The following is a 23,289-nucleotide window of genomic DNA, read 5'->3' as shown; positions in this document are numbered from 1 at the left end:
ATAAAATATAAACGGGAATTACATATAACGGGTGATAGAATTCACTCCCCTACCCTTATCTATCACCCGTTATATGTAATTTCCGTTTACTGTATATTTTATACTTTATCAAAAAAGTACTAAGTCCCAAGTTTTTGTTCTAACCCAACACATTCTTGGGCAAATACCTACCGTGTTTCCCCGAAAGTAAGACAGTGTCTTACTTTCTTTTTATCCCCAAAAGCCCCACTATGTCTTACTTTCGGGGTATGTCTTATATTGTCCCGGGCACCGGGGCCGGCTCGTCTTCGGGCTTCGGCCCGGGCGAGGCCTCTTCGGGCGCCGGAGCCGGCGGCGACTTCCTGATGCGCTACCGGCTGGTGTCGTCTAAGCTCCGCAAGCGCTTCCTGCGCAAGCCCAACGTGTCGGAGGCGTCAGAGCAGTTCGCGGCGCTGGCGAGGGAGCTGCGCGCCCAGGAGAGTCTCCCTTACGCAGCCTGGTGCCAGCTGGCGGTGGCGCGCTGCGCCCAGAGCTTGGGCCACCCGGCGGGCGAGGCGGCGGCCCTGGCCGAAGCGGCGTGGCTCTGGCTGCGGCACGAGCGGGAGCTCCGACTGCGGCAAGGCAGCTAGATGAGAGGGAGGCGGTAATACTCCCGTGTTTCCCCGAAAGTAAGACATATGTCTTACTTTCGGGGTACGGCTTATATTAGCCAACCCCCCTGAAACCCCCAATACGTCTTACAATCGGGGGTGTCTTACAATCGGGGAAACACGGTAGATATTTACTCCTCTTCTACAGAGGAGCCCAACTTTTCTATAATTATTAGTTATTCCCCTCCTATTCCCTACTGAATGTTGCAGTCTGCACTGACTGCAACATTCAAAATCACAACAGAGGACCACAAGTTCTTTAACTCCATGGTTTAAAACCAGGGGTGGGCTACTGCCCGGACGGTGGTGGTGGGGGGAACCCAGTGGGGTAGCGAAAATGGAGCTCCACCCCAGAGCACCCAATGGCTGTGGGTTTTGCCTCCCAAGGACAATCCCATCTGTCCGTCCATTACCCTGGGGGGGGGAATTACTGACCCCCTCAGAGAGGGTCCGCAACTTGGGCGTCCTCCTCGATCCACAGCTCACATTAGAGAACCATCTTTCAGCTGTGGCGAGGGGGGCGTTTGCCCAGGTTCGCCTGGTGCACCAGTTGCGGCCCTACCTGGACCGGGACTCATTGCTCACAGTCACTCATGCCCTCATCACCTCGAGGTTCGACTACTGTAATGCTCTCTACATGGGGCTACCTTTGAAAAGTGTTCGGAAACTTCAGATCGTGCAGAATGCAGCTGCGAGAGCAATCATGGGCTTAACGAAGCAGTGGAAGTGATGTGCCGGTGCCTGGAGGCTGTTGGGGCCTGGATGGGTGTCAACAAACTCAAACTCAACCCAGACAAGACGGAGTGGCTGTGGGTTTTGCCTCCCAAGGACAATTCTATCTGTCCGTCCATTACCCTGGGGGGGGAATTATTGACCCCCTCAGAGAGGGTCCGCAACTTGGGCGTCCTCCTCGATCCACAGCTCACATTAGAAAAACACCTTTCAGCTGTGGCGAGGGGGGCGTTTGCCCAGGTTCGCCTGGTGCGCCAGTTGCGGCCCTATTTGGACCGGGAGTCATTGCTCACAGTCACTCATGCCCTCATCACCTCGAGGCTCGACTACTGTAACGCTCTCTACATGGGGCTACCTTTGAAAAGTGTTCGGAAACTTCAGATCGTGCAGAATGCAGCTGCGAGAGCAATTATGGGCTTCTCCAAGTATGCCCATATCACTCCAACACTCCGCAGTCTGCATTGGCTGCCGATCAGTTTCCGGTCACAATTCAAAGTGTTGGTTATGACCTATAAAGCCCTTCATGGCACCGGACCAGAATATCTTCGGGACCGCCTCCTGCCGCACGAATCCCAGCGACCGGTTAGGTCCCACAGAGTTGGCCTTCTCCGGGTCCCGTCGACTAAACAATGTCGTCTGGCGGGACCCAGGGGAAGAGCCTTCTCTGTGGGGGCCCCGACCCTCTGGAACCAGCTCCCCCCTGAGATTAGGATTGCCCCCACCCTCCCTGCCTTTCGTAAACTCCTTAAGACCCACCTTTGCCGTCAGGCATGGGGGAACTAAAACACCTTCCTTTTGCCCATGTTGTTTTGTTGATTGATTGACTGTGTGCCTGTTTTTTATATATACTGTTTTTTATGAGATTATTAATTTCAATTGGAACTGGATGGGTGGGCATTGGATTTGGTATTGTGTACTGTACTGTTTTTTATTATTGTTGTGAGCCGCCCCGAGTTTGCGGAGAGGGGCGGCATATAAATCCAATAAACCTAAACCTAAACCTAATCTTCCCCTGGGCACGTTGAATTTATATATGGTATGCTTGTGTGTGTGTGTATGTTAGTATAGGGGTTTTTCTTAAATTTATAATATTTTAATTAATTGGATCATGTATTGGATTGTCTTTTCACTTGTTGTGAGCCGCCCCGAGTTTTCGGAGAGGGGCGGCATACAAATCCAAATAATAAATAAATAATAAATAAATAAATTTGCACTGAAAGATGTTGAAAGAAAATGCAGGGTGTCCTGCATAAGCCACTCCCACAGTGTGGTAGTAAAAATTTGGGTAGCCCTTCACTGCTTAAAACCCAGATCTGTTGAGGACCATGAAAGTTGTTATTTCACACACCTAAAAGGCCCATGATTGGGAAGATTGGTTTATGTTTTATTAAGACCGTTCTTGAGGAATCCATGTTTCTTTGGACAGTTTCTGTAGCTTTATGCCGTAGCCTTTTGTTCATCACAAATAAAAAGTACTTCCTTAAATGTTTGGCTTTCTTGCCAGGATAGGTAAAAAGAGTAAGGACAGACTTGGTATCAAATTAGGAAATATACATCTACAAAAATATAAATATAAGGACCTTGAAACTAGGTCTAGTCACATACCCGTTGGATAGTTTTGCTGGCATTTGCAGATCAAGTTACGATTAAACAGAGCACATGGTTGCCGGAACCAGCCTCTACTGCCCCTGCTGTCAACTTGATCTACAGACCAATCTCTGCTTCTCCTTCTCTGCCTTCACCTCTACCCTTGTCATTAATAGACTTCACTTAATTGGGATTAACTTGGATTAATTCCCATGGGAACTGCTTGGGGAGGAGATAATATCAAAGATTGCCTGTTCTTTTGAACTCTGTGCAGCACTGAAAGGGGGACGAGGCAAATGCAGGTTCCTTAATACCATTTCAGCCGGTCCTCGACCTACGACCACAGTTGAGCCCCAAATGTCCCAATGGAAGGCAGGTTGGCAGCAATTGTTTTTTCTGCAGTTCTGATTATCCTCTGAAGTCTGTGTTGGTCCTGTTGGGTTGCAGCACCAAACCAGACAGTTATAGAGGTGCAGGTGACAGATTCAATGATTCCTCTGTAGAACTGTATCAGCAGCTCCTTGGGCAGTTTGAGCTTCCTGAGCTGGCGCAGAAAGAACATTCTTTGTTGTGTTTTTTGATGATGTTTTTGATGTTAGGTGACCATTTTAGGTCTTGAGATATGATAGAACCTAGGAATTTGAAGGTCTCTCCTGTTGATACTGTGTTGTCTAGTATTGTGAGAGGTGGAAGGGTGGAAGGGTTTCTCTTAAAGTCTACCACCATTTCTACGTTTTTGAGTGTGTTCAGTTCTAGTTTGTTCTGGTCACACCACAAGGATAATTGTTCAACTTCCCGTCTGTATGCGGATTCATCATTGTCTTGAATTGCGGAAGGCGAGGAGGTTGCAAGTCGAGGACAGTACCGGATGGATGATCTCTGGCGGGCCCGGGACAGGGGCTTGTCCTCTGTCCTGGTGCTTCTTGACCTCTCAGCGGCTTTCGATACCATCGACCATGGTATCCTTCTGCGCCGGCTGGAGGGGTTGGGAGTGGGAGGCACTGTTCTCCAGTGGTTCTCCTCCTACCTCTCCGGTCGGTCGCAGTCGGTGTTAGTGGGGGGTCAGAGGTCGACCTCTAGGTTTCTCCCTTGTGGGGTGCCTCAGGGGTCGGTCCTCTCCCCCCTGCTATTTAACATCTACATGAAACCGCTGGGTGAGATCATCCAAGGGCATGGGGTGAGGTATCATCAATATGCCGATGATACCCAGTTATACATCTCCACCCCATGTCCAGTCAACGAAGCAGCGGAAGTGATGTGCCGGTGCCTGGAGGCTGTTGGGGCCTGGATGGGTGTCAACAAACTCAAACTCAATCCAGACAAGACGGAGTGGCTGTGGGTCTTGCCTCCCAAGGACAATTCCATCTGTCCGTCCATCACCCTGGGGGGAGAAACATTGACCCCCTCAGAGAGGGTTCGCAACTTGGGCGTCCTCCTCGATCCACAGCTCACATTAGAGAAACATCTTTCAGCTGTGGCGAGGGGGGCGTTTGCCCAGGTTCGCCTGGTGCATCAGTTGCGACCCTATTTGGACCGGGAGTCACTGCTTACAGTCACTCATGCCCTTATCACCTCGAGGCTCGACTACTGTAACGCTCTCTACATGGGGCTACCTTTGAAAAGTGTTCGGAAACTTCAGATCGTGCAGAATGCAGCTGCGAGAGCAATCATGGGCTTTCCCAAATATGCCCATGTTACACCAACACTCCGCAGTCTGCATTGGTTGCCGATCAGTTTCCGGTCAGAATTCAAAGTGTTGGTTATGACCTATAAAGCCCTTCATGGCACCGGACCAGATTATCTCAGGAACCGCCTTCTGCCGCACGAATCCCAGCGGCCAGTTAGGTCCCACAGAGTGGGTCTTCTCCGGGTCCCGTCAACGAAACAATGCCACTTGGCGGGACCCAGGAGAAGAGCCTTCTCTGTGGCGGCCCCGGCCCTCTGGAACCAACTCCCCCCAGAGATTAGAATTGCCCCTACCCTCCTTGCCTTTCGTAAGCTGCTCAAAACCCACCTCTGCCGCCAAGCATGGGGGAATTAAGACCTCTTCTCCCCCTAGGCTGATACAACTGTATGTATGGTATGTTTGTACGTATGTTGGTTTTATACATTAGGGGGTTTTAAGTTAGTTTTTAGTATTGGATTTTTACTGTATATTGTTTATGACTGTTGTTAGCCGCCCCGAGTTTTCGGAGAGGGGCGGCATATAAATCCAATAAATGAAATGAAATGAATGAAATGAAAGAGAAGCATGGAGACAAGACCTCACCTTTCTTGGGCAGAACTGGTGATGCTCTGCCCGCTTACCGATTAAAAATAGACTTCCCGAGTTTGCAAACCTCAATTTGGGCTATGAATCATTTATAGAGTACATTTGAAAGCGGTGTAAATGAGGTGTGTGGCATTTTTTTGTTCATATTTTTTCTTTGTGCCTTTTCTGATACCAGGGGTCAGCAATCTGCAACCCCAGAGCCGCCTGTGGCTTTTTTTTATCCCTCTGCCGGGGCTCCCTCCTTTCACCCCTCTCCGGAGACTCAGAGCGGCATACAAATTGTTGTTGCTGGGCACGTCTCGGTCACGCAGGGAAGTGCACAATCTCCTCTCCACCCAAAGACACTGGACCAACCCTGCTGCGGCGTGGCTGGGGCAGTTATGTGGGTAGGAGTGAGTGAGTGACATGGAGTTGGCCATGCCCACCCAGTCACACAGGTTATTAAATTATTGGCTCCTGGTTTTTTCTGTGGAAAACCGGGTCCAAATGGCTCCTTGAGTGCTCAAGGTTGCAGACCCCTGTCTTATACCAAGCCTAGGTGGCAAGTGGTGCCAACAGATGTACAGTGGCACCTCTACTTACGAACTTAATTCATTCCGTGACCAGATTCTTAAATAGAAAAGTTTGTAAGAAGAAGCAATTTTTCCCCATAGGAATCAATGTAAAAGTAAATAATGTGTGCGATTGGGGAAACCACAGGGAGGGCGGAAGCCCCGTTTCCTCCCAGGAGATTCCTAGAGAGGCCCCACGGAGGCTTCTCCCTGCCTTTTCCGGCCCTGTTTCCTCCCAGGAGATTCCTAGAGAGGCCCCATGGAGGCTTCTCCCTGCCTTTTCCAGCCCTGTTTCCTCCCAGGAGATTCCTAGAGAGGCCCCATGGAGGCTTCTCCCTGCCTTTTCCAGCCCTGTTTCCTCCCAGGAGATTCCTAGAGAGGCCCCATGGAGGCTTCTCCCTGCCTTTTCCGGTTACAGTTTCGGAGGCTCGGGTTTGTAAGTGGAAAATGGTTCTTGAGAAGAGGCAAAAAAAACCTTGAACAGCCGGTTCTTATCTAGAAAAGTTCATAATTCTTAGGTAGAGGTACCACTGTATTTCAAATTCAGGGACTGTGGCCACAGAGGCTGAGAATTCTGGAAGTTGACACCCATATCTCTTGAGTTGGGGAAGGATGCATAGATTGAGACTTTCCCCACCTTTTTTCAATTTTGCAAGTGATACAGGAGCAAACTTGGCAAGATTGTTATCTTCAAGATGTTCTTTCATAAGAGGTGAAAAACAGGAACTTCAGTTAGACCTAGCAGATTGCCTCTCGTGCTTGGCTTCAGGGAATTAGATTTGTAGGGCAAAATATTTTCTTCCGTATTGTTTTTTTTCCTGCCAACTCATGTTGCTGAGTTTTTATCTCGCTAAGGAGCCATATATCTAATTTAAAGCACTTATCTCGGCTGTCTTAATATAGTTGGTAATCTGTTTCAGACTGCTTCATTCATTTGCTACAGTGAAGTATTGTAGTAGAAGATTCTTCCAGGTCTATAAAAATCCCGGGGCATACAATGATTTGCCCAGACAAAAGGTTATCCCATGGATAAGAACAAGTGGAGCTCAAGATGGAATCGGCCACCAGTACAAACCCTCATTCATTAAAAGCATCCATGGGAGGCAGGAAACATTTGCTGAACATGCTCACAGTCACTCTTTGTTTCTTCGCAGTGTTTCTGAATGCCTGCTCCATAATCTTGTTGCCGTCGAAGTAGGTTCTTCTCAACTGCCCCTTGATCTCCGAGCCCTTGACCCAGACTTTCCATCCTGTTAGATAGCTTTTATTCTAAATAAGATCAATTCTGCAATCTGTTGCATGCTTATTACGGAGCGCACCCATTAAGCTCTGTCTCTTGAGATTTGGCCAGAAAGCTTTAAAGCAGTGGTTCTCAACCTTTCTAATGCCGTGACCCCTTAATACAGTTCCTCATGTTTTGGTGACCCCCCCCCCAACCATAAGTCTATTGACAATTCTCCCAACAGAGCTTTAAGCTGATTGGCAGGAAGGTCAGAGGGACACTCCCACTGTAAATGCCTGATTGGTCGGATAGTAAAAATATGTTCCAAGGCTTTAGTTTCTAACACCACGGGAAGAAATTTATATTTTCCCATGAGCTTTGGTGACCCCTGTGAAATGGTCGTTCAGCCCCCAAAGGGGTCCCGACCCCCAGGTTGAGAATCACTGCTTCAAAGAGAAGCTGAATCTTCAGGAGCAGCTGGGAAACTGAGGAAACTTCAAGAACAGCTCTACAAAATGGAGATAGCTAGATGTATCAATTGACTGAGGTAGCATAAGGCATCTGACTCAAAATTTGAAAGTGTAACTGGTCAACTTTCCATTCTGATCTCTTTCCCCTTCCCGCTATGCATTTACTTAACATTGTAAGCTCCCTGGAGAGGGCAACTTTGTGTTTGTACTCATGTATTTGATGTTTTCTACCTCCTTTATTATTTTTATAAATAACCCAAGGCGATTTATTTGCCTAATACACCTTCCTCTTCCCAGCGACAGATTAGATCCCACAGAGTTGGCCTTCTCCGGGTCCCATCGACTAAACAATGTCATCTGACGGGTCCCAGGGGAAGAGCCTTCTCTGTGGCGGCCCCGACCCTCTGGAACCAGCTCCCCCCTGAGATTAGAATTGCCCCCACCCTCCTTGCCTTTCGCAAACTCCTTAAAACCCACCTCTGCCGTCAGGCATGGGGAAACTGAAATAACTTCCCCAGGCCTATATTGTTTATGTATGGTGTGTTATGTGCATGTTTTTAAATTATGGGTTTTTAGTTTAAATTACGTATTAGATTTGTATTACATTGTTTTGCCACTATTGTTGTGAGTCGCTCCGAGTCTGCGGAGAGGGGCGGCATACAAATTTAATAAATGATAATAATAATAATAATTTTCCCTACAACAGCAATCCTGTAGGGTAGGGGTTGGGTTGAGAGATAGAGACTGACCCAGGTCACAGAGATGGCTTTCATGCCTAAAACAGGACTAGAACTTGGTTACCCTGGCTTCTAGCCAGCCTCTTAACCATTGCACCAAACTGGCTCTTGCTGGTGTTTTTGCTATGTAGCCCAACTAGGGTACACATATTGATGTGCACCCCAAATGGAGATCATCTGGGGGTGGGGGGCTGGATTGAGATCAGTTGACCACCTACTTCCTGCTCACCTTGTCTATCTATCTATCTATCTATCTATCTATCTATCTATCTATCTATCTATCTATCTATTTATTTATTAAATGTGTATACCATCTAATTCCCTATGACTTTGAAAAATTCTCATGGGGTACACATCCCCTCTTCTTCCCCTTGTTATTTTTGACTGCTGGGCTTTCTTGCATATTAAGCTAGTGCAGGGGTCAGCAACCCGCAGCTCTGGAGCCGCATGTGACTCTTTCATCCCTCTGCTGCAACTCTTTGTTGCCACTCGGTTCCACAATTGAGGGGGCTTTCGGTTAGGACAGGTAGAAGAAAAAGGATGCCGTGCTAGGAGGAAACTCTATGGTGGTGGTGGTGGAACCAGACTTCAGTTCACAAAGGAAAAAGGGCGCCATGCTAGGAGGAGACTCTATGGCGAGGGAAGTGGACTTCCGGTTGGCTCCAGAATTGAACAGGGGGCTTCCAATTAAGGACCTTTGTGGCTCTTTGAGTGTTTAAAGTTGCCGGACCATGAGCTAGTAGATGATAAAAGAACACACCTGATTCTAACATCGTAGAACTGGAAGAGGTGATGAAAGCAACCACAAGGATCGTTTAGCCTAATTCTGTGCAAAGGGCATGAAAATAAATTAAACCGTCCCTGAGAGGTAGCCTTCAGTCTCTTCTTTAAAATCTCCCAAGATGGCAAAATCCATAAGCTCTTCTCTCACATAAAAGATGTCCTCTTGCCAGAGGAGTGCTTATGGGGCAATTTAACATTATTTTCTGACAGTTTATCACCTGCTGTACTTTGTACTCTGTATCTGCTGGAAAATAGCTTCTCACCTGGGAGGGTGAGGAGACATCCTAGGAAGCCAAGGAAGAAAGATTTATTGGCTAAAACAATTCGCAAGCTTTTTATTTACATATCCCAGCTCACCGCAGCCCCTTTTGCTTGAAGTCCTTCAAGTTCTTTTTGAAAATATATATGAATATTTCTGCAAGTTTTTAACCCAAGCAAACTACAGTAAAACTTTTCACGGTGAGAAGAGCTCAAGAAGCAGAACATAAGAGGGTTTTGACGGGTCCTTGATGTTCTCTTGCGTTTGGTTGTTTTGTTACTAGGTAACATCATTAGTGCTAGCACTTAGGATACTACCTAATTTGGGTAACGAAACATCTGCAAGAAAACAAAGAAGCTCAGAGCACCAAGGACCCTTTTGTTTCAATCCTGAGCTACAAATATTCTCCGTTTTTGATAAATGTGGCAAGGCAGACCTAATTCGATGTCTCGCCTGCATCCTTTCCCTTAATTTAGTTCCCCAGAGGCCGCACACACTCAATTACACACTTCCCTTTAATCTTACTGGGCTTTCCAGATGCACCGCATATCTCTTCCTCCCCCCCATGATCCTATTCTGGACTCTTAATGTATAATTCTCCTGTGGCTCTAAATGTAGCTACTGTACCATAACTGCAACTCAAACTCATTATGCCTTTATTTTCTTAGAAGGCATCTTTTGCCTCCTACGAGATTAACACCTGGAGTCTTACTGAAGTATGCTATAACCTGCCTTCAAAAACTAAAGGATCAAACTATAATTTGCTTGCAGTAGTCTTTAAAGAAACTTTAAAGACTATCCCTACCCCTTTTAAAGACTATCCCTATTCTGGGTCCTATTCTTTTTAATATGTTTGTGAGTGACGTAGGGGAAGGTTTGGTAGGGAAGGTTTGCCTATTTGCCGATGACTCTAAAGTGTGCAATAGGGTTGATATTCCTGGAGGCGTCTGTAATATGGTAAATGATTTAGCTTTACTAGATAAATGGTCAAAGCAATGCAAACTGCAGTTTAATATTTCCAAATGTAAAATAATGCACTTGGGGAAAAGGAATCCTCAATCTGAGTATTGTATTGGCATTTCTGTGTTAGCAAATACTTCAGAAGAAAAGGATTTAGGGGTAGTGATTTCTGACAGTCTCAAAATGGCTGAACAGTGCAGTCAGGCGGTAGGGAAAGCAAGTAGGATGCTTGGCTGCATAGCTAGAGGTATAACAAGCAGGAAGAGAGAGATTATGATCCCGCTATATAGAATGCTGGTGAGACCACATTTGGAATACTGTGTTCAGTTCTGGAGACCTCACCTACAAAAAGATATTGACAAAATTGAACAGGTCCAAAGACGGGCTACAAGAATGGTGGAAGGTCTTAAGCATAAAACGTATCAGGAAAGACTTAATGAACTCAATCTGTATAGTCTGGAGGACAGAAGGAAAAGGGGGGACATGATCGAAACATTTAAATATGTTAAAGGGTTAAATAAGGTTCAGGAGGGAAGTGTTTTTAATAGGAAAGTGAACACAAGAACAAGGGGACACAATCTGAAGTTAGTTGGGGGAATGATCAAAGGCAATATGAGAAAATATTATTTTACTGAAAGAGTAGTAGATCCTTGGAACAAACTTCCAGCAGACATGGTTGGTAAATCCACAGTAACTGAATTTAAACATGCCTGGGATAAACATATATCCATCCTAAGATAAAATACAGAAAATAGTATAAGGGCAGACTAGATGGACCATGAGGTCTTTTTCTGCCGTCAGTCTTCTATGTTTCTATGTTTCTAACTATAATTTGCTTGCAGCAGTTGCAAGAAACTTTAATGACTATCCCTGTTAAGTAGAGAGACAAGATAGAAGCAGATATATATCAACAGCATTCATTTACTTACAATTTATGTATGTTTATTTGTTTGTTTGTTTATCTCAGTGCCCCCCAATCTTTGCGGCTTGGTGGCCCGGCTGGGGCCAGGGGAAGGGGAACTGTACCACGTTTGGGGGGTGGCACAACCGTACACAGTCCTTTCCCAAGTGGCGGGCCAACATGCACACACGCGAGCCTGCTAGTGTGTCATTTGTGCAAATTAAGCTGTAGGCGAGTGCTCTAGCTAGCGAATCATACACAGCGATGGGTAACATGGGTTGTTCCCAGTTTGGCCCAGTTCTATGAACCGGTAGCGCCTGCAGCGGGAGGCCCACCTAGTCACCAGGGATGCTCCGCCTACCCACTTGGGACACAAATCGATAGTAAGGGGTTTTAGAATCCACTACTGCTTGCCCAGCCCAACTCCAAATAGGCCACAACCTGGTAGTGGGCTGGGGTTTGGGAGTTTATTTATTTATTGGATTTGTATGCCGCCCCTCTCCGCAGACTCGGGGAGGCTAACAACAATGATAAAAAACAACATGTAACAATCAAATTTAATAAAACAACTAAAAACCCTTATTATAAAAACCAAACATACACACAAACATACCATACATAACTTGTAATGGCCTAGGGGAAGGAATATCCTAACTCCCCCATGCCTGGCGACAAAGGTGGGTGGGGGCCGTTCTAATCTCTGGGGGGAGTTGATTCCAGAGGGCCGGGGCCGCCACAGAGAAGGCTCTTCCCCTGGGGCCCGCCAAACGACATTGTTTGGTCGACGGGACCCGGAGAAGGCCAACTCTGTGGGACCTTATCGGCCGCTGGGATTCGTGCGGTAGAAGGCGGTTCCGGGTTCCTGATTTAATCAATGACCCTGGACAACAATACCAATTAGCAGTTAGACTTATATACTGCTTCATAGTGCTTCTACAGCCCTCTCTAAGCAGTTTACAGAATCAGCATATTGCCCCCAACAATCTGGGTCCTCATTTTACCCACCTCGGAAGGATGGAGATTGAGTCCACCTTGAGCTTATGGTGAGAATTGAACTGCTGAACTACAACCAGCAGTTAGTTGAAGTAGCCTACAGTGCTGCACTCCAGCGACTGTGCCATCCCAGCTTACAATATTTTTTAAAAGCCATTGAAAAATATTAAAGCCATCATAAAAGCACAGCAGATAAAAACATTAACCGATAAAATCATTGGTTTATTAGGAAAGTGAACACAAGAACAAGGGGACACAATCTGAAGTTAGTTGGGGGAAAGATCAAAAGCAACATGAGAAAATATTATTTTACTGAAAGAGTAGTAGATCCTTGGAACAAACTTCCAGCAGACGTGATTGGTAAATCCACAGTAACTGAATTTAAAAATGCCTGAGATAAACATATATCCATCCTAAGATAAAAATACAGGAAATAGTATAAGGGCAGACTAGATGGATCGTGAGGTCTTTTTCTGCCGTCAATCTTCTATGTTTCTATTGACACAAGATGGTTAAGAAGTGAGCCAGAGACATGGAGGGAGGGATGAGGAGGTATATACTGAATTTTAATTAAACTATCTCTAGTACAAAGCTCCCCCTATTGGGTCCCCAAGTCACCTGATGGTAATATAATATAATTTACATCTCACCTTTCCTTGGGGAGCTCCAGGCAGTACATGTGGGGCATGGTCAGTCTTCTCTAAGGCTTCTTCCATCTAAGCATCTTAAAGGGCCAGATCTACTGTATGAAGATTTAGCATAATGTGCCTCTTTGAATTGTTTTCTAAGGTAACATATCAAAGTGGAGAATATTGGTCATTCCCCTTGATCTCCTAAATTATACTATTTAAAATGGAGAATATTAGGAGTACACCGGATTTATTGTGTTGATATCCATGTGTTGTCCATATAAAAACTATGGATTTGTCATTCTATAATCTGACCAGTATGTTCTTTGAATCAAGCTTTGATTGGCAATTCTCTACCTGGATTTTACTTCAAAAACATAGAGTTCCTGCAGGCTAGAAATTGCCCCTGCCATATGGGTACAACACATAGGATGAGTCTATAGGAATAAGTTGGGGGAAAGATCAAAAGCAACATGAGAAAATATTATTTTACTGAAAGAGTAGTAGATCCTTGGAACAAACTTCCAGCAGATGTGGTTGGTAAATCCACAGTAACTGAATTTAAACATGTCTGGGATAAACATAGATCCGTCCTAATATAAAATACAAAAAATAGTATAAGGACAGACTAGATGGATCATGAGGTCTTTTTCTGCCGTCAGTCTTCTATGTTTCTATGTTTCTAAATGACCCTGCCTGTACATGTTTTCATCCTATACTTACTTTATTTGGCACAGAGTAAAAAACCCATTAAATTAATAGGCCTTATTTTTGAGTATGCATGTACAAGATTTTACTGTGAATCTAATGAAGACTTTCCAACTGATGTCCTACAAATGTGAATTCTTCAACTCCATAATTTACTCTCTTCTATGGGGACTAAAGGGATGAAGCCCATCACATTTTTATGACATCTCAAAGGCATCACATTAAGGAAAGCAAATCTAGTTTCAGATGGCCCAAGGGCATAATCTTGTATAGCAAGAAGTCAATGGGATGACTGCAAGTATGGACTTGTGCTATTTACCATCCATATGCAGCTGCGAGAGCTATCATGGGCTTTCCCAAAAATACCCATGTAACACCAACACTCCGCAGTCTGCATTGGTTGCCGATCAGTTTCCGGGCACAATTCAAAGTGTTGGTCATTACCTATAAAGCTCTTCATGGCACCGGACCAGGGTATCTACGAGACCGCCTTCTGCCGCATGAATCCCAGCGACCGGTTAGGTCCCACAGAGTGGGCCTTCTCCGGGTCCCGTCAACAAAACAATGTGTTTTGGCGGGGCCCAGGGGAAAAGCCTTCTCTGTGGCGGCCCCGGCCCTCTGGAACCAACTCCCCCCGGAGATTAGAATTGCCCCCACCCTCCTTGCCTTTCGTAAGGTCCTTAAAACCCACCTCTGCGGTGAGGCATGGGGGAACTGAAATATTCTTTCCCCCTAGGCCTTTACAATTTATGCATCTTATGTTTGTTTGTAGGGATATTTGGTTTTTACAATACGGGTTTTTAGTTGTTTTAGTATTGGATTTATATGATGTTTTTTATTACTGTTGTTAGCCGCCCCAAGTCTACGGAGAGTGGCGGCATACAAATCCAATAAATAAATAAATAAAATAAATATCCATCTCTCCATCCATCCATCCATCTTTCCCTCTTTCTCTCCCCATCTACAGCTTAAGATTTCATTCAGTGAGAATCAGCTGGAGAGGACATTCCAATACCCATCAGAGAGTTCCCTGCTGGAGGAGTTTGGGCCCCCAGAAGAGTCAGACTCTTTGGTTAGCACAAACCCCCTTGGGGATGAGGACGAAGAGGAAGAGGAGCTGCTGCTGCTTCATCGTGGCCTCCCCGGCCTGCTCAGGAGCAAACCACTTATTGTAGGTGAGTATCTGGGAATACCCTGGAAATGCTTGGGTCGGAGTGGATCGCAAAACCTCTCCACAATCACTCTTGACAGAGATTCTGTCTCTTTTTCTGGGGTTTGAATTGTAACTTGCAAGTTGGGCTAAAATGGGCTGACAACCTGTTGTGATTATTGGAAAGAAAGGTCTTGTAGACAACTGCCATTGTATAGAGCAGTGTTTCCCAAAGGTGGCAACTTGAAGATATTTGGACTTCAACTCCCAGAATTCCCCAGCCAGCGAATGCCAAGGTTGGGAAACACTGGTATAGAGCAGAGGTCTCCAGCCTTGGCAACTTTATGAGGTGTGGACTTCAAATCCCAGGATTCCTCAGCCAGCCATGCTGGCTGAGGAATTCTGGGAGTTGAAGTCCACACCTCATAAAGTTGCCAAGGTTGGAGAGCTCTGGTATAGACATTAAGGAGTTTTTACACATCTGCCTGTTGTTCGACTTGCAAATAGCAGATGTTGTATATAGTGCTTGAAAGCTTCCCTAGGTTAAAAAAATCCCCTGCTTATCCTCATACAGTGGGAACTTTTAAGCATGTTAGAGCTGGAAAGGCTCACAAATATGATTTGCTGATCAAAAGAGTGCATTCACTGAGCTGAATTTAAAGATTTGGTTCAGATAATATACTATATGGTCTATTTCCGTGATAGACAGAGTTTTCAACAACGCTGAAGAAAGATTGTCCCTGAATATCAGTATGATGATTCCGATGTCTAGAACTATATCCAGCAATGGCAACAAAAGGAGAACAAAATGTGTTGTTGTTTTAAATTAGCAGAGTGCAAGTATTTGTAATTGAGGGCAAATGAAACCCTAATTTTCACCCAGATCCCCCCCACCCAAAAATCCCTCTGTACCATTATAAATAGAGGAGATATTTGTAAAACCAGAAATGCTATAGCTGGGAGAATAGAAATAAACAGGAGCCTCAGAGATTATACTGAAGTGCCATCTAAAGGCCTTTTTAACAAGTGCAAAAATGGGTTTTTAACTGTTTTTAGTATTGGATTATTATTATATGCTGTTTTATTATTGTTGTTAGCCGCCCCGAGTCTGCGGAGAGGGGCGGCATACAAATCCAATAGATAGATAGATAGATAGATAGCTAGATAGATAGATAGATAGATAGATGGATGGATGGATGGATGGATGGATGGATGGATGGATGGATGGATGGATGATAGATAGATAGATGATAGATAGATAGATAGATAGATAGATAGATAGATAGATAGATAGATAGATAGATGATAGATAGATAGATAGATAGATAGATGATAGATAGATAGATAGATAGATAGATAGATAGATAGATAGATAGGTAAGTAAGTAAGTAAATAAATAAATAAATAAATAAATAAATAAAAATGGAGAATGCAAACTCAGGAACTGTGGCTTTTCTCGTTTGCTAACTATGCCAGTGTTCTTTCTTTTCCTTTTTTCTTAGATGAATCCTGTCGGCGATAGCTTATCGTCTTTCTTTCCTAGTGCAAGAAAAGGTAGAATCCATTTCAAGATTGAAGCCGGGTTCCAAAATCCTTCGGCTGGACCTTGAATCTCTTTTTGTCTTCCAATGACTGACATACCAAGTGGGGGGGAAAAAAACCAGAGACCAATGAAGACCTATCAATCAACCTTTTCCTACAGCTTTGAAGGCTGTTAGGTTTTTTCCTTCAGGGGTTACGCAGCATCTTCATCCTTGATATGGCTCTTCTCCTTGCGTTGACCCTGAAAACAGAACTTCTTTGCTTAGGAAAAAGTATCCGACATCCAGACGGCTCCAAATTTTGTGAAAAATGCAGTCCAATCTAGATGGGAATCTCAACCAGTGCCGCTCCAATCAGTCGGTCAGGAGCCTGTGGACGTGTTTTACAACTTTCCCTGGGGAAACACCATTGAACCTTCAAACACCAAGGGCTAACGTCATTCATTGACCTATTTTATTCCTTGTCATCAACCACACAGCATTTGAAAGCTTCTCAGCTCCGGGCTGAAGGACATTGATGTAACTTTGTCTGGTTGTTGTTGTTGTTTTTCTGCTTTTTTTTATTTTATAAAGTATCTTGTCTTATGATGTTTAAAGGAAAACAAAGCAAAGCACCATATTTCGGGGAGGGTTGGAGACCAGGGAAGGTTACACACTGCTTATCAGTATTCGGGGGTGGGGGTGGGAGGGGGGGGCCATTGAAGAGAAAGCCAATTCAACATAGCATGACTCTAGGTGTGAGTAATACGGCATGTAACTGGGCAATGGGGACGGGCCTCGCTGTGTTTTAAAACAAGAGCACTTAGTAAGGCATGGAATTGAGCAATTAAGGAAAAGTTATCTCTGTTGTCCTTTGTGGTGGCATTTTGTGTTTTTGACTTCAGGTTGGGGTGGTCTTGTGGGGCTGTCAGGCTAAAGTAAGCAAGTGGAACAAGGGGGGGAGGCAGGGGGGGGGGAGGAATGGAGAAACAAAGCAGAATCAGGAGAAAAGTACCACTTCTGGTTTTAGTCGCATCCCATTTCACGTTTAGAAATTCACAACTCATATGGACTTAGATGGGTGGGCATGAAGTGAAATGAAGAGAGCCATGAATGGGTTTTTTTTAAAAAATTGAAGCGATGCTTTCAGGGGTGGCCCCAGAGGAAGGTACAAAAGGTCTGGGTGGTGTCCACAACAACACACTCTAAGGACGGCCCCTTCAGTTGGACAATTGTGGCTGCCAAATTGACCTTTTCCCTCCCGCTCACCCCAAATTCTTTGACCAAAAAAGTATTATTGATAGTAGCAATAGGGCTAGTAATATTATTATTCTACCATCCATTTTGATAAGTGCAAGCAGTCCTCGCTTAACGGCCATTTGTTTAGCAGCCATTCGAAGTTATGCCGGTGCTGAAAAAAAGTGACTTGCGGCTGGTCCTCATGTTTAAGACTGTTACTGTGTTTCCATGGTCGTATGACTGTGATCCAGGCACTTTCCAGCCAGCTCATGCTTAACAATTTTTCATTCGTGTGGCTACCATTTGTGACCTTCTCATCCAGATTCCAACAAGCAAAAATCGATGGAAAAAGCCAGCAGGGAGTTGCAAGTGCTTGTCACACGATAACCTAATAGCCATGGATGATTCACTTAATGACCTCATTGCTTAATGATGGATTTTACTCTCCCTATCATGGTTGTAAGTTGAGGACTACCTGTACTTGCCATTCCGCACTGCAAAAGTATTTTTAACTAGGACAAATTCCTAACTTAATTAAGGTTAAGGAAGGCAAAGCCATGGTACGTTTATTTGAAGATGTTTACCTGGCTGCTTCTATGCACCACCTGAACATCTGAGCACTACTGATCAGCTTCTACACCTTGATAAAGATGTGTTCATTTTTTAATGAGAAGAAGAAGAAAGAGCTATAGCTTTGGGGTCTCTCAGGATGACCTTCCACCTTGGGCAGTGAGACGGGGCAAATCATTTGTAGTGTTGATAATTAAAAAAGGAGGTGGGTTGACTCAGGAAAGGGCTAGTGAGGTCCTCCAAGCCCTCCACCCTACCCCATTCCACAACCCAGGTCCTGTCAGGGCTGTAATAGCTCACAATTCCATATTTTGGAACTAAAAGTATAATTTCTTTTGCCCTCCTGACCTTAAGATGGAAGTGTCCAAATAAAATAGAAACTTTTTTTTTTTAAAAAAATTGCTGATCAGGAATCTTCTCATCCCCAACTGTGAAGTTTGGTTGACTTGCTCAATTAAATTACTCAAACAATGGCACAACTCGTCAATGGAACAAGAATGCAGATTGAGAGAAAGTTGATGAATGTATGGGAGGGGAAAAGTGAGGATGAGGCTTTAGGAACAAAAACGGTTGAGCGAAGAAGTAAAAGTTTGAATGGAAGGTGCAGAAGAGAAAATTACATATCTTCTCTCTCCCTTCATTACTAATTTATCTATCTGTGCACCCTTTTTAATGATCATTTCTCCTTTTATTTTGCACTGCTGGGACAGCTAAACTTAAAGCCTGTGAATAAGTGAGTGAGTGACTGAAAACTGCAGACGTATTTTTCTTTTGACAGGCGTGTGATGGAGTCTGCTAAGATCAATGTTAAATGAGGGCTGAAGAAGCTGTGTCCAGCCATTTCCATCAGTGTTTTTTTGTTACATGTAATTATTATTATTAACAATAAACCAGAATGATGTTGCACGATAATCTAGTGGTCTTTATTCCTGTACGCATCATGACAGTTACATAGATCTTTTCCTTACAATAGGCATCTTGAATACAGTACTTAAAAGAAATAGTCTGCTGGTCACATATATCTGTTATATCCTATGCACTGTTGGAAACAAAATGCTAGACTAGCTAGACTTTGGTGTGCTCCAGCAAAATATTTAATTCTTATCTTTATTTATTTAATGAAGGTGTATAAACGTGACCCTGGGCAGCATATAATGAAACAAAGAGTTAAAAAGTCTAAACAACCATTAAAACCATAAAACAGATATATTCTTCAGTGGTTCTCCTCCTACCTCTCTGGCCGGTCGCAGTCGGTGTTAGTGGGGGGTCAGAGGTCGACTCCGAGGTCTCTCCCTTGTGGGGTGCCTCAGGGGTCGGTCCTCTATTTCCTCTATTTAACATCTACATGAAACCGCTGGGTGAGATCATCCGAGGGCATGGGGTGAGGTATCATCAGTATGCTGATGATACCCAGCTTTACATCTCCACCCCATGTCCAGTCAATGAAGCAGTGGAAGTGATGTGCCGGTGTCTGGAGGCTGCTGGGGCCTGGATGGGTGTCAACAGACTCAAGCTCAACCCGGATAAGACGGAGTGGCTGTGGGTCCTGCCTCCCAAGGACAATTCCATCTGTCCGTCCATTACCCTGGGGGGGAATTATTGACCCCCTCGGAGAGGGTCCGCAACTTGGGCGTCCTCCTCGATCCACAGCTCACATTAGAAAACCATCTTTCAGCTGTGGCGAGGAGGGCGTTTGCCCAGGTTCGCCTGGTGCACCAGTTGCAGCCCTATCTGGACCGGGACTCATTGCTCACAGTCACTCATGCCCTCATCACCTCGAGGTTCGACTACTGTAATGCTCTCTACATGGGGCTACCTTTGAAAAGTGTTCGGAAACTTCAGGTCGTGCAGAATGCAGCTGCGAGAGCAGTCATGGGCTTACCTAGGTATGCCCATGTTTCGCCATCACTCCGTAGTCTGCATTGGCTGCCGATCAATTTCCGGTCACAATTCAAAGTGTTGGTTATGACCTTTAAAGCCCTTCATGGCATTGGACCAGAATACCTCCGAGACCGCCTCCTGCCGCACGAATCCCAGCGACCGATTAGGTCCCACAGAGTGGGCCTTCTCCGGGTCCCGTCAACTAAACAATGTCGGTTGGCGGGCCCCAAGGGAAGAGCCTTCTCTGTGGCGGCCCCGACTCTCTGGAACCAACTCCCCCCGGAGATTAGAACTGCCCCTACTCTCCCTGCCTTCCGTAAAGTTCTTAAAACCAACCTTTGCCGTCAGGCATGGGGGAACTGAAACATCTCCCCCGGGCATGTACAATTTATGTTTGGTACGTTTGTGTGTGTGCTTGTTAGTATATTGGGGTTCTTTTTTAAAAACTTTTTAAAATATTTAAATTTATTTGAATCTATTTGGATTTGTACGATTTGTTTATGCCTTGTTGTGAGCCGCCCCGAGTTCGCGGAGGGGGGCGGCATACAAATCTAAATAATAAATAAATAAATAAATTAAATAAATAAGACAGGAAGAATGGATCAATATCCTATATTCAATCTGAAAGTTTAATAGAGTTGGGGCTAATTTCATATTAGGGGGAATGATGGTCCAAAAGGCAGGTGCCATCAGATGAAACTCCTTCTGATACATAACTCTTCTTCTGGACTTGCTGGGTAAGTAAATGTAACCAGTGAGAGGTGGCCTCTCAAATTGACCCCATTCCATACAAGACGTTGAGGGTTAAAACCAGCACCTTGAACTGAATCTAGAAGCAAACTGGCAACCAATGAAGCCTGGTTGCCTAGATTCGTGTACCATGATTATTCCCCTCTTCACGACCAAAACGTCACGACCAAAATAATCCACAGGATAGGTTCCTCTATCCCTCAAACCTGGGATAATCAAATAAAGATTTTTGTTGTTGTTAAAATAAGGAATGGTTTGCTTTAGGGCAGAGGTCCCCAACCTTTTTTGCACCAGGGACCGGCTTTAAGCTAGACCAATTTTCCACGGGCCGGGGGGGGGGGGAGCGTTGGTCATATGGGGGTGGGGTTATGGAGGGGTGGAGCTTAGTGACGCAGCCCTCCACTCTTCTCCACATGGCGGGGAGAATCAGGAGGCTCCTTTGGCGGCTGGGGGCTGCCTGGCTTTGTGATTTTGGCTGGGAGGGGACTTAGGAAGGTCCTACTTCTCCCCCCCCCCCAGCCAAAAACTCAAAGCCTATCTGCTGGATACGGGCGATGAGTGGGACAGAGCGGTGCGGAAGCCTCTTGCAGCAGCTGCCACAGCCACCGGCTTCCGCGCCGCTCGTCCCGCTCATCGCCCGTATCCAGCAGATAGGCTTTGAGTTTTTGGCTGGGGGGGGGAGAAGTAGGACCTTCCTAACTCCCCCCCCAGCCAAAATCACAAAGCCAGGCAGCCCCCAGCCGCCAAAGGAGCCTCCTGATTCTCCCCGCCCTGCCCGACGCCCTACCCTGTCCTGTATAATGTCCTCTGCCGGGAGGGCAGCGGCGCCGCGGACCGGCTGGAAACCCCCAACGGCCCGGTCCCGGTCCGCGGACCGGCGGTTGGGGACCTCTGCTTTAGGGTACTGCAACCAATAAAGTACAACAAATGATCTTGCTATACTTCTCCCTTAGTTTTATTATATCTAATCAGGGAAGAATTGAAATTTGTTCTTGACATCTAACATATGAATTAGGGGCTCCTGGGGTGGGGAGGGAATCCTGATTCTAGGGGGATCCAGTGAGGGAACACAAGTGAAGCTCTAAAATAAAGAAGGGGAGATTAAAGAATAAGTAGTACAGCATGCCTACAGTCCCTGTCTTACTGTTCCCATTTATTCGTATCCTTAATGTGTATTCATAATCATGTTTATACTTATATCTTTTACCTTATATGTGCTTGACAAATAAAATTAATTAATTTTAATTGAGGTTGTGATGGCCAATGGTTTAAATAAATTTGCTCTTCAGCATTCTCCATGCACTTTATTCTAAAACACAGAAAATGGCAAAGCTGGTAGGTATGAGCACGGTATTCCCCAAGCAAAATCACTTATCACCTGCTCTTGAATGGAATTACTTATGATCTCCCTATTTCCAAAGGAATATCTTTCTTCATCATATAATGGTTTTTGGCACCTAAGGATAGAAATAGAATAGTAAACAGCCGGTTTACTTACTTATTACTTACTTACTTACACACACACACAAAATGTGGGAGAGCAGGATAAAGTACAGATTACAATTATGAGAAACTGCCATAACCTGTTCAAACATTTGTGTTGGTAAACTACACTGCTCAAAAAAAAATTAAAGGGAACACTTAACACAATATAATTCCAAGTAGTAAATCAAACTTCTGTGAAATTAAACTGTCCATTTAGGAAGCAACACTGATTGACAATCAATTTCACATGCTGTTGGTGCACGTAACAACTTTGTACAGAACAAAGTATCCAATGAGAATACTTCATTCATTCAGATCTAGGATGCGTTAATTGAATGTCCCCTTTATTTTTTTGAGCAGAATATATAATGTAGCAACCTATCATCCGTGACACTGATTGGGGATGATGGGAAATGCAGTCCAAGGAGGGTTAGGAAACTGTTTAGAATAGAGCAGGGGGTGCCCAAATTTGGCAACTTTAAGACTTGTGGACTTCAACTCCCAGAATTATCCAGCCAGCAGAGCTGAATTCTGGGAGCTGAAATCCACAAGTCTTAAAAGTTGCCAAGTTTGAAGACATCTCGATTAAGAACGTAAGCTACTTTTAACTGGATGCCTCCTTAGCCAACTGAACTTCAATTCCCATAGTTCCATGATAGAGACCGACAAACTCCAGAGCAACGTACGTCATCCTACCTTTTTTTTACGACGTCGCTTAAAGATGACGAAAGATTCGCCTTTCTGAGCTTGCTGATTGGCTCCCAGCAGCACGAGGCCGGAAATACTATCACACAGTTCGAAAAGCCGGCGGCGGGGGCGCACACCCAGAATTGTGGGGGCGTTCAGCATCCCGCTGCGATGGCGGGAGACTTGGAGCGCTGGGTATCGAACCAGCTCCATACCCTCCTGGGGCTGAGCGAGCGCCATGTCGTGGCTTTCATGGTGGGCCTGGCCCAGCGGAGCCGGACTTCGGAGGACTTGCTCACTCGTTTGGAGGAGACCGAAACGCTGCGGGTGAACGAGCCCGCCGCGCGCACCTTCGTCCAGCAGCTCTGGGAGCGGGTGAGGCGGTTTGGCAGTTGAGCGCGCGACCCTCTTCGAAGAACGGGACGGGTGGTGAGGTGGGGCTGTGAGAGGCAAGGCTAATCCAGGGGCGGGGGCTATCGGAAAAGAGGTGAGAAATAGCGAGCGCTCTTAAAGCGGGTCGCCAACCTTGGCAACTTTTAAGACTTGTGGACTTCAACTCCCAGAATTCCTCAGC

General features: G+C 45.3%; 2 protein-coding genes across 4 annotated transcripts in view; both read left to right on the top strand.

Annotated features, from left to right (window-relative positions):
• Positions 1–18,824, top strand: part of PPP1R18 (protein phosphatase 1 regulatory subunit 18) — an 87,179-nt gene extending 68,355 nt beyond the window's left edge. For all 3 annotated transcript variants that reach the window (XM_070737899.1, XM_070737898.1, XM_070737900.1), the window contains exons 3-4: positions 14,401–14,608; positions 16,086–18,824. In XM_070737899.1, the coding sequence (XP_070594000.1) occupies positions 14,401–14,608; positions 16,086–16,105 (228 nt within the window). In that variant the 3' untranslated portion in view covers positions 16,106–18,824. The remainder of the gene's footprint in view (positions 1–14,400; positions 14,609–16,085) is intronic.
• Positions 18,825–22,731: 3,907 nt separating this feature from the next.
• DHX16 (DEAH-box helicase 16) overlaps positions 22,732–23,289 on the top strand; it is a 37,804-nt gene continuing 37,246 nt past the window's right edge. Inside the window, exon 1 of the mRNA XM_070737897.1 lies at positions 22,732–23,090. Coding sequence (XP_070593998.1) covers positions 22,887–23,090 — 204 coding nt within the window. The 5' untranslated portion in view covers positions 22,732–22,886. The remainder of the gene's footprint in view (positions 23,091–23,289) is intronic.

This window comes from Erythrolamprus reginae, chromosome 2 (assembly GCF_031021105.1).
Source record: "Erythrolamprus reginae isolate rEryReg1 chromosome 2, rEryReg1.hap1, whole genome shotgun sequence".
Taxonomy (NCBI): domain Eukaryota; kingdom Metazoa; phylum Chordata; class Lepidosauria; order Squamata; family Dipsadidae; genus Erythrolamprus; species Erythrolamprus reginae.
The sequence above is the reverse complement of the archived record's forward strand: the minus strand, read 5'-3'. Positions and strand labels throughout refer to the sequence as shown.